The 12,117-nt window shown below is 38.3% G+C and overlaps 1 protein-coding gene across 1 annotated transcript in view; it reads left to right on the top strand.

The window, feature by feature from the left end:
- Nucleotides 1-12,117, top strand: part of SLC44A1 (solute carrier family 44 member 1) — a gene marked incomplete at both ends in the record, with an annotated part of 155,343 nt that overhangs the window by 120,235 nt on the left and 22,991 nt on the right. The window contains 6 exons of the mRNA XM_080709369.1: nt 1,581-1,670; nt 5,262-5,401; nt 7,846-8,032; nt 9,139-9,304; nt 10,415-10,571; nt 11,755-11,838. Of these exons, the coding sequence (XP_080565495.1) occupies nt 1,581-1,670; nt 5,262-5,401; nt 7,846-8,032; nt 9,139-9,304; nt 10,415-10,571; nt 11,755-11,838 (824 nt within the window). The remainder of the gene's footprint in view (nt 1-1,580; nt 1,671-5,261; nt 5,402-7,845; nt 8,033-9,138; nt 9,305-10,414; nt 10,572-11,754; nt 11,839-12,117) is intronic.

Genomic DNA, 12,117 nt, shown 5'->3' with positions numbered 1-12,117 from the left:
AGGTCCTCCACAACTTAGTGAGACCCTATTTCAAAATAAAGAATAAAAAATTAGGCTAAGGGTGGAGCTCAGAGGTAGAATACGCTGGATTCAACCCTGAGCAACACACACACACACACATACACACACACACACACACACACACACACACACACAGAAAAAGATAATAAAATCAATTAAAAATTTTATTTTCAAAATGGAAACTATCAATATTAGTCTAAAACTATACAATGATATATTGGCATTTGTAGGCCTTCTTAGCTGGAAGAAGTAGATGGTAGGAACCAAACAACTATTTCATTATATAAATAAGATTAGTATTTATGCCTGTTAATAGCAGTAGTCATTGAGAAAATACAAGCTGTATTTTTCATCTTTCCTGTCATTAGAGAGTATTTTCTTTTTGCTTAGGTAGTACTTGACTCAATTGAAATAACGCTGTCCATAAGAAAATATAATTTTGAGGTATTTGGAGGTTTCATTCCTGTACATTTAATGCAAAAGTGAGTATTTTAATAGTGTCCCTAGACACAGAAACTAACCATTTATGTGGCTTTACAAAGAGCCAAAAGACGCTTGACGATTAGTCTAACTTTATGTAAAAATTAATTTGGTTTCTGAAATGGCTGAATACCTTAACCAAACCTAAGATACAGAGCTTAAATATAGTGACAATAATGTTGTGAGACCATTGGTATTCTATTTATTTTCTTAATTGGAATGAGTCTCTTTTGAGGCTGCAGAATGTAATATAAACCCAAAATATCTTTGCTTATTTGTTTGTGGAGTAACCCTTTAAAATCATTAAAGTTTTACAGTTTATTGTTTCAAAAATGTATTTCTCATGCTAGGGTTTAAATCCTTCCTTCCTTCCTTCCTTCCTTCCTTCCTTCCTTCCTTTCTTTTGAATTTTACTCAAGATTTTAGCATATTGGGATTTTGTTTATGATAGGTAAAGGAGTGGGCCAAGTAGTTCAACATAAGCTTTGCTAATTTGGGAGGAAAGGCTAGACTCAGTAGGCTTCAGGACATTATTATCCTGCAGGGTCACATCCTCCCCTGGTGTTCTTAGAGTTACAGATAAAAAACTCAGGTTTTGGACCTGAGTTACAGAGGAGCTAGATAAAGATAAAATTTATAGTCAGAGAAGTTGGTCATGAATTGCAGACCTTGCGGAAGGCAGCGTAGCACTAGTTTAACTGATCTTTGTCTACATGTGTTACTTTTTCTTGTCACCAACATGACATGTCACTCTCTACACATTGTGTGCCAGCATGTATGTTTGCATGTCTGATGTCTCCCCTGTGGTGAATTCAGGACAGTCCCGTGCTGTTCTGAGTTGCCATGTGCATTCGCATGCATTCCTTCCTGTAGCCCATAAACCCTTTGCTTTGGCATGATGCTATTGAAGTAGCAAAATCAGAATGCAAGGGCAGCCAGAGTCCTTTATTCCTAAATTGTGGTCATGAACTAGTTCCCTGGGGGGGGGGCGGGAGGAATAGCAATTGAACGGGCTTCTTTTTATAGTCTTCTATGTATTCAAGTAATTCTCTTTTGTTCTCTGTTTATCTCCCCTACAGTTCTGTCCATGATTCTGATGGTGATAATCAGGTATATATCAAGAGTACTTGTGTGGATCTTAACAATCTTGGTCATTCTGGGGTCACTTGGTAAGATACTTAGTTCTTTGTTTTTATGGTACCTAAAATAATTCCATGGTAGCACACAGAAATATAAAGAGAAAAATACAAATTTTATTTTCATGTGCTGTTATCTTCTCCTTAAAGAGTGTTTATTTTTACCTTAAGCATTCCATAATTATATTCCCCCTCCTTCTGTCACCACTGTTAGCCTTTGAAGTCCAGACTTGTCTTCTCTGCACATGTATATGAATATACATTATTGAGTTAAATTTTTTAGCTGGATATGAGACTCTTTTTAGTAATGAAGTCTGTACCCACTGGGATATTTGGCTTTTCTGTTGTCATCTGTTTTATTTTTTTTTTCTGAAATCTATGCTTTCTTGTTTTTCTATATAAAACTATGCTTTCTCAGACTTATCTTTTGCAGTTGGTAACCTATACATTTTGAGAAAGTTCATTTTAATCTAGAGTTCTATAATTATCAGAGGTTGAAATGGTATACATTGAGTTAACAGAGACTTTCCTTCTTTTTATCCTTTCTTCCACTCACTCCCACATTTTAGCCTTGTTAAATAATCTGAGCCTTTGCATGCAGGTTATTATTAATGTAATATTTTCCACATACTATTTCTTTCTTAGATTTTTATTTTTTATTTTTTACTTTTACCTTTGCCTTAGAAGGTTTCAGAATTATATTAGCATTTACATTTGAGTTTTCCTGGACAAGTTTTAGTAAGTCCTTTGTCCATAAACTTTCTTCATTGATTCTTAATTTTGATTCGTCTTTGGAGTGATTAGAACTCAAGTAATTTGTTAGTGAAGGATTTCTGGGTTGTACGTTGCCTCAGTTCTTACCTAAGATTGTCTTTGCCTTCATATGTGAATTTTTACTTCATTGGGTGTAAAGTTCTTTGGGTGCAATAATTGTGTCCGTTCTTTTATTTCAGATATCTCTGAGACCGGCCTAAAATTGGTCCCTTTACTCTATAACTTCTTTCATCTACCTAGATGTTTAAGTGATTATTATAATTCAAAGCTTATCCAGTTCTCGATCTTAAGGTTGCCTATGATCTTTCTGAGGAAGGATCTTTTTCAACTCTGAAGTTTTTAAATTACTCTTTTGGTTCCAGAAGCCTTTTTATTAAGGTCATTGTTTTTCTTCAACTGTTATATTTAAAATTGTCGTTTCAGTGTTTTTTCATTTTCTTTAATATTCAGGAAGAGCTCTTCAAGTTTATTTTCATATTACTGACTTAGTTTTCCTCACTCTCTGTTCTGTATCTATTTGTAACAATCTAAATTTTTGTTATTCCAATTTTCTTTTATTTGTAGGCATTTCTTCTCTCAACCATCTTTCTTTTCATTTCAGCTTATAGCCCCTGTACCTAATTCTGTGGGTAGATGGAAAGCTTCCATAATATATCTAAATTTGAGTAATAACTCTACCAATTGTTCCATGTGACATTTGGCATGTCATATAACTTTCCTAAGTTTCAATTTTATCATGTGTACAGTTTATAATAAACACCTAACAGTGTCGTGGTGATTAAATTAGGATATAGCTATAATGGGGTTAACAAATTAATACAACATTTTTTTTTTTGGTGGTACTGGGGTTCCTGGAAGGCTTCTACCTCCGGGCTACACTCCAAGATCTATTTTTTACATTTTTACTTGGAAACAGGGTCTCCTAAGCCAGCGTACGCCGCTGGCTTTGAACCTGAATGATCCTCCTGTCTCTGCCTCCCAAGCGCGGGGATTACAAGTGTGCACCACCACGCCTGGCCCAACATTTTTTTTTTTTTTTTTTTTTTGGTGGTACTATGGATGGAACCCAGGGGAATTCTATCTCTGAGCTACACAGCCCTATTTTTTATTTTTTTATTTTGAGATGGGGTCTCACTGAGTTGCAAAGGGCCTTACTAAGTAGCTGAGGCTGACCACGAACCACAATGCTCCTGTCTCAGCCTCCTGAATGCTGGGATTACAAGCGTGCACCATCATGCCTGGCACCTACAAGAAATTTAAATACTTAATAAATGATGTTTATAGCTATAGGTACTAATGTTCTCCTTAATGATATTATCATCTCCTTGATCTTGAGCTTTTCTCATAACTGTCTATTCCTGTTTATAGGGAACATATATTCTTCCATTTTTTGGAATACTTTAAATAGCTCTCCAAACAATTTTCTTCTACCTACCTACAAGCTTTTAAAATGGAAGAGATAGTTTTCATAGACCCTTACTTCCTTTGGTTTCTTCACTTATCTTCAACTGAAGAAAAAACCCATGCATGGTATTTGCCAACAGATAAGATGTGGAATTTTCCCTTGATCTGGTCACTGTTGGTGGTGGTAGTGATGGAGGTGTGTGTGTGTGTGTGTGTGTGTGTGTGTGTGTGTGTCTGGTAGTTAGTACCAGGGCCTCACACACATTTAGCAAACATTCTACCACTGAGCTATATCCCAGCTGGACCTATTCAATCTTCACATGAGTACCGATGGAAGTCAGGTCAATGGGCGTAGATTCCAGCTCAGTTCCCCTAGGCATTTATTGTATCTGTTGTGAATCTTCCTTAGTGATTGTGGCCTACAGACCTTACCAGATGGTCTGTTCCCCTGCTCCCACTCTGCTCACCTCTGAACACTCTGCCCCTTGCAGCTCGACAGTCACAGCCGTCTCTTCCTTTCTCTTACCTGGTCCCATCCAACATCAGCATCCTATATCTTTGCCTGGAACATTTTATTCCTTAGGTCACTCTCTTCCCTCTCACTTTTGATTCTCTTGCTCAGACACCCTCTTCCAGGGAGGCCTTAATTACCAATATTATATAAATTTCAATGCCTTCTCAGTACAAGCACTATACTTCTCACCAGGAGATCTTTTTCCCCCTTAGATGGAATATACTGTGTTTTGACTAATCTTTACTTATTTTTCATTTCCCTATTACCATATAAGTTCATGAGCAGAGAAAGTAGGGACTTGGTTGTATTTACTGCTCCTTCCTCAGATAGAAGAAAAGGTGTTTTAGCCACTTGGAACGTTTGAATGGAATGAATGCAGCTGTACAGTTCAGCTCTCCTTTGTAGAAGGAGGTTTGCCTTCCTTTTTAGTCTGGTTCTCCAGATCCGTGAACCAGAACTGGAGATGAACGCTTATCTCTGGCATCCGCTTCTATCAGCTATTTCCTGACTTTGCTTGATAGGGACTACTCCTGTGAGCTCTGTTTATTCATTGTACAAATAATTATTCAATGGCAGGACTCAGGGTCAGCACTAGACCCTGAAGTTACCAATTCCTCTAAGAGGTATCTGTTGTAGCTAGCTCTCTCTGTTTCCTAGTCAATAATAGGTATATTTGAAGGAGGTTGATTTGATACACTGAGAGATTTGTAAGTGCTTAATGTGAAAGTTGTTAACAGAGTAATTGGTACTCCCCTCATGCTGGCCAAAGTTAGAACTACATTCCTCTCAGCTGAATGGATTGTCACTTGTGTCAGCCCCATGGCATGTGCAGCAAAGGTCCTGAAAACTGAAGTTTTGTGTCACTTTTTTTTTTGTGCTAATTATTGCAAAAAACAATTGGCTTTTTGTTTTGTTTTGTTTTCTCTCTCCAGGTGGCACAGGTGTACTTTGGTGGCTGTATGCAAAACAAAGAATGTCTCCCAAAGAAACAGTTATTCCTGAACAGCTTCAGATAGCCAAAGACAATCTCCGGGCCCTCCTCATCTACGCCATCTCAGCCACAGTGTTCACCGTGAGTACAGGCTGGGGATGTCTTATCTATCAGTTCTGCTTTTATATGCAGGAGATCATTAAAGCAGCAAAAACTCACCTCTAGCTTTTCTATTCCCAACCCTGATAAAATCTCTACCCTGTAGTTTACAAAACTTTTATGTGTGGTGGGGGTACTGGGAATTGAACCCAGGGACATTCTACCTCCAAGCTACACCTCCAGCCCGATTTTATTTTCATTTAGAAACAGGGTCTCACTAGGCTGGTGAGTCTCACTACTTGCTGAGACCATCCTCAAACCTGAGATCTTCCTATCTCAGCATTCAGCCTCCCAAGTACTGGGATTGCAGGCATGTGCCACCCTGCCCAGCTAACACTTTTTAAACTCTGCTGAAGGTTTTCCTAGTAAGAACTGTTCAGTTGCCCTTCTACCTCCGGGCTACACTCCCAGACCTATTTTTATATTTTTATTTGGAAACAGGGTCTCTTAAGCCAGAGCGGCTGACTTCGAACCTGCGTGATCCTCCTGTCTCTGCCTCCCAAGACCGGGAATTACAAGCGTGTGCCACCACAACTGGCCCTTATCCTTTATTTTGAAACAGAGTCTCAATAAGTTGCAGAGGGCCTTACTAAGTAGCTGAGGCTGTCCATGAATGTGGATCCTCCTGTCTCAGCTGCCCAAATGCTGGGATTACAAGCATGCGCCACCATGCCCAGCTTCTGCCTGCTTTTTGAGAGATTTTCACCTAGAATATTTAAATTATCATTTGCTAAGAACACATTTCTTATCATCATAAGGTAATATAATTACTTTTGTGTGTGGTACTGGGAATTGAATCCAGGGATACTTTACCTCCCAGCTACACCCTCAGCCTTCCTTTTTTTATTTTTAAACAGAGTCTTGCTAGGTTGATGAAATTCTCAGTACTTTCTGAGGCTGTCCTTAAACCTGTGATTCTTCTGTCTCAGCCTCCCAAGTATTACAATTAGAGCTAAGAAAGGAGAATTGCAGATTTGTAGCCAGCTTTAGCAGTTCAGTAAAACTCTCAGCAACTTAGTGAGAACCTGTTTTTAAAAAAAATAAAAATAAGGTTGGAGATGTAGCTCAGAGATAGAAGGCCCCTGAATTCAATCCCCAGTACTACAAATAAGTAAATAAATAATTTTACTGTAGAAAAGAATATTAGGAAATACCATATTATCTCTATCTCATTTTCTTATTCACTGATTTCCCATTCTTTTCATTCAAACTTATCTTTTAACAATATGTGTTATATAAAAAAAGGTAAGTGAAAGCCGGAAATGGTGGTGCATGCTTTATAATCCCAGTACTTGGGAGGCTGAGACAGGAGGATTGCAGGTTCATGGCCAGCCTCAGCTACTTAGTGAGGCCTTCTACAATTGAGTGAGACCCAATTTCAAAATTGAGAACAAAAAACAGAAATGAGGTTGTAGCTCAGAGGTAGAATGCCCCTGGGTTCAGTCCCCAGTACCCCCCCCAAAAAAATGTAGATGAGAGTTACTGCTTAGTTATAACACAGTAATAGGTTCGATAACCTATAGTCAAACCTTTAATTCACTATTGTCTGCTCTGGGGAAAAAAATAAATGAAAAAAAAGATCAGTGGGTTTCTAGGAGGAATCCCAAGCTTTTTATGAACATTGAAAAGAAAAAATTAAGCTACCATAAAACAGTCAGTGCCAAATGATGCTTGGTAATCATGCTTTAAGAACAATTCTCTGTCTGTCTCCTGGGGTAAGGAATGGAGACAGGGAGGAGTCCAAGATGAGTCTGCCTCAGATCCCACTCTTCAGGAGCCTGTGGTTCAATAATAGAGATGGGATACAAATAAATAGCTCCTGTGCTTTCTGGGTAATGGCATATGGTCCTCTCAGCCCTTGTCAGAGTGACAAGAACATATCTTGTTCAAATGAAGAGTCTCGTCCTGACTGACAAATACCACATTTTCATTGGTCATGAGTGGTGAAAGGAAAGGTAAAATTCAAGGAGAAATTCTTGAATTTAATAAATGGAGAAATTATTTTAGCAATTTAAGGGGCACTTTGGATACTACCTGAGAGAGACTACAAGTATTATTGGGATTCAGAGAATGATACTTCTGGGTTTGGGGTTGAAGGTTAAGTTAAAGGTTTTTACTACTTTCAGTTTCTATTTTCATTGCTTAGAAGAGTGACTGGAAGCCAGGCGTGGTGGCGCACACTCATAATCCCAGCATTTGGGAGATTGAGGCAGGAGGATCATGGTTCACAGCCAGCCTCAGCTACCTAGTGAGGCCCTTGCAACTTAGTGAGACCCTGTTTCAAAAGAAAGAATAAAAAACAGGGTGGAGGCGTAGCTCAGAGGTCGAATGTCCTTGGGTTCCATCCCCAGTACTGGGAGAAAAAGAAAAAGAAAGAAAGAAGAAGAAGAGTGACTGGACCCCTTGCCTCCATTCTCTGCATCCAGGTTATCTTGTTCCTGATCATGCTGGTTATGCGCAAACGTGTTGCCCTCACCATCGCCCTGTTCCACGTGGCTGGCAAGGTCTTCATCCACCTTCCCCTGCTGGTCTTCCAGCCCTTCTGGACTTTCTTCGCTCTTCTCTTGTTTTGGGCTTACTGGATCATGACACTTCTTTTTCTTGGCACTACCGGTAAGAAGATATGTTGCTTCTTAGTAACAAATCTAGTTTGCACTCAAATACTTTTTTTTTTTTTTTTGCCTTTTCAAATTTTTATTTTTTGCACTCAAATACTTGTAACACATCAGAGAGAACTGAGGTTGTCAGAGGGTTGGGAATATCAGTGGTCGAGCATTTGCCTAGCATGTGTGAGGACCTGGGGCTTCCGTCTCCAACGACAACAACAAAAATCAAAGATATAATTCTTCAGTTACATTGATTAAGGCTCAGTAATTATTAGATCTAGCAGTGGTAGTGGCTCTTCAGTAACTCACCCCTTATTCATGCTTCTTAGAGCATCCTAGCAACATACTAGCTTTGAGACCAGGTAAGGCCTGAAACTGCATCCTCGTTTTGAGATGCTCATGGATTTGAAGTGAGCTCTATACTGACTCAGATGTTTGAATTTATTTTAAAATGAACTAAATGAATGTAGAACTTCTGTAGAGTTGTGTCAAAGTCTAGGTATAGCCAAGAGTTAACTTGATTCTTGCAAATTTTTTAGTTTGGAAATATCCTGAAGCTAGGTAGAACTCCTACAGATGATACTGGTCATAGTTAGACTCTCCAACCTGCTGGAAGCCTTCTTCAATAATAAAGGTTATGCCTAAACAAAATTAATTGTGAGGAGTGTGAGGACAGCAAATGCATATGCAACTTCTCTGTCCTGTCAGCACACACTCGCCAAAGCAATATAATATTAATTTCTGTACTAAGCTAACAGTTTAGATCTATAGTTACTGAATAAGTCATAGTTCTAAGGAGAATATTGAAGTGCTTGGAAATTTCATACCTAAGTAATTGATAATATAGTAGGAACCATATTCAAATAGAGCAGCTTTTAAAAGCTTTCTCTGGTGCCTCTGAAGAAACAAAATTGCATATATGTGTAATGCTTAATTTCACAACTCTTTAAGTGATCATTATTTTTGCCTCTTAATGAAGTAGCACTGAGAACATGACATCTGTGGTTTGGTGGTAGAGCTGTGTTGCTGGAAATTGGACTCTTCTACTTAATGGCCACAGTTCTTGGTTTGTACTTTATGTTCCACTTCTTTCCTTCCTTGACATTCTCCCAGGCAGTGCTGTTCAGAATGACCAAGGCTTGGTGGAGTTCAAAATTTCTGGGCCTCTGCAGTACATGTGGTGGTACCACGTAGTGGGCCTGATTTGGATCAGTGAGTTTATTCTAGCGTGCCAGCAGATGACCGTGGCAGGAGCTGTGGTGACATACTATTTTACAAGGTGAGAGTGGGGACTTGTCCAAAAAATCAAGTTCATTTAAGCGATTGTGTCTCTGAGGGGCAGGGGAATGCCACTGAGGCCGATACGTTTCATTTATCTAAAAAAAAAAATTAGTTGGAAATGAATATGACAAAATGTTCTAGTTGATCATTCTGGGAGGTGGGAAAATGAGAGATTGTTATTTTATTCTTTGCAATCTTCTATAATGGTCTCAGTTCATCAGATCAGCAGGTCATGATATTGCCTAGTAGAAAAGTAGACTTTGTAACAGTACCAAGTGTACTTTTGCTTCATATAAAAGGCCACCAAGGGATTTTTTTATTTGGGGGGGGAAAGGGTTAGTGAAAATGTTGGTTGGGAGCCCTCTTTGCTGACTTCAGAGCTAAGTATTAAAGCTGTAGGCTAATTGAGCGATATAGGGCACACCTGAAACTTCAATATGTGAGATTCAGAGGCAGGAGAATAACAGGTTCAATCCAGCCTCGGCAACTTAACGAATTTAGTGAGACCCAGATTCAGAATAAAAAGGACGGAGGTATAACGTGGAGGTAGAATGCCCCTATGTTCAACCCCTAGGACCATAAATAAATGAACTTTACAGGCTGCATAGTTTTCTATTATAATGAAGTGCCAGATCTAGATTAAACATCTTTTAAAATTCTGTTTTCTGGCATGGTGGCACACACCATAATCCGAGTACTTGGGAGGCTGAGACAGGAAATCAGTCTTGGCTATTCAGTGAAGTCCTGTTTCAAAATTAAAATTAAAATAAGGCTGAGGGTATAGGTCAGAGATAAAAATATTTCTGGGTTCAATTCCCAGTGCCATCCCCCCAAAGATTTATTTCTGATTACAATCAACTTAAGTATTTATTATAAGAAGTTTCAAAGCACAAGAACCAAATTAAACTACCACTGAGAAACGGAACAATTTTATATGACACATCCTTGGCATTTGTATTACATATATATTACTTTGCTATTTTGTTTTAAAGCTAGGAGGAGAATAATGAGGTGACTTTCCACAGCATTAGCCTTTAAGAAATGCTTGCTTTTTCATGCTGGACTAGGCTTTGTTTTAATCATCTTTCTTGGTCCTTTTTTGTCTAAGGGATAAAAGAAACTTGCCATTTACACCTATTCTGGCATCAGTGAGTCGCCTTATCCGTTATCACCTTGGTACTGTGGCAAAAGGATCCTTCATTATTACATTAGTCAAAATTCCACGAATGATCCTTATGTACATTCACAGTCAGCTCAAAGGAAAGGTAAGGGGAAATTTCCTTTCTGCACTTGCTGTGGACCCAGTCCATGCTTCAGTTCTGCATAAGTAAAGGACCAACAAAAAATGCAGAGTTATGAATAGAGGAATCAGGTCCCTCTTCCTTGACTCCTGTCATGCATTCTGGCAAAAGTCAATCTAATCTCTGGCACCAGGAGCATCCTGCACTTCTCCTGTGTTGACTCACACACCTTCCTCCTTAGGCCTTCTTCCCCCTCTCCTTTTTCTTTTTCACTGATACAGGATAATTGTACCTTTGTGAGGTACAGTGTGGTGTCTTGGTACATGTGCATATTGTACAATAAACAAATCAGTGTATCTAGAGTAGCCATTACCTCATGTGTGCATCTTTTCTTTGTAATGAGGACATTCAAAATCTTCTCTTCTATTTTGAAGTATCCCAGTATGGTATTGTTAACGGTGGTCACCCTACTGTGGCATAAAAGAATACCAGAAGTTAGTCCTTCTGCCCAAGAGTAACTTCATCCACGGACCAACTCTACTAGAGGGAAACAGGGGATCTGCTACAATACACCGGTCTGGGAAAGGGTTTTTAGATGACCCCCAAAAGCATAGAGATCAGGAGCAAAAAAAATGACAAAATGGGATGACATCAAACTAAAAAGCTTCCCCACAGCAAAGGAAACGGTCAGCCACGTGAAGACCACCTACAGAAGAGGGTAAAATATTTGCAATTTTGCATCTGATAAAGAGCCAAAATACACAATATATATTTATATAGATTGCCTATCCTTGACAGTGAAAATAACTGCATTTCAACAGAGGTTAGCTTAAATGTCACTTCTTCCTAGAAAGCTTTCCTGATTCCTCTCATCTCCCAAGCAACAATCTCTCTCTCTGTTCTCCACTCTAACATTTAATATTTATACCATATTCTGGTTCTCACATATTTTATATTTGGTGTTTTTTTTTTCTCCTCCTAGGTTGTAATTCTATGCCTGTCTTACATACCTCATTGTGTCATACACACAATAGGTATTAAATGTTGACTTGAGCTAATTAAAAATAAGTTAGTTGTTATGTTTTAAAGAAGAAAAGGGTGGATGTGAAGGATTTGAAGCACAGTTTGTAACTTCACTTGAAGTCTTCTATATATGATGGTTTGATTTTTTTGGTTTTTTAATTATTTCACTTTTTTCCCCATCCAGGAAAATGCTTGTGCACGATGTGTGCTGAAATCTTGCATTTGTTGCCTTTGGTGTCTTGAAAAGTGCCTAAATTACTTAAATCAGGTAAAATATTTTAAGAATACGTCTTTTACTTTCAATGATAGACTATTGTTTCTTTTTCCAAGATAAAATTATTCATCTTAATTGAAAGATGTATTTTTCTTGTTGTGTTAATATTGTACATTGTACCTCAATCAAGCGTATGTATTTCAATCCTATTATTTTTTAATTAACATATGTTCATACAAGATTGTTCTATTATTACATGGATGAAGCATCATTGGGGTTCGTCTTTCTGCAGAGACATTTATCTCTTATCTCTTAATTTGCATCCTGTTTTAA

Source organism: Muscardinus avellanarius, assembly GCF_963383645.1.
Source record: "Muscardinus avellanarius genome assembly, chromosome: 13".
Taxonomy (NCBI): Eukaryota; Metazoa; Chordata; class Mammalia; order Rodentia; family Gliridae; genus Muscardinus; species Muscardinus avellanarius.
Note: the sequence above shows the minus strand (reverse complement) of the source record. Positions and strands in the feature narration are given on the sequence as shown.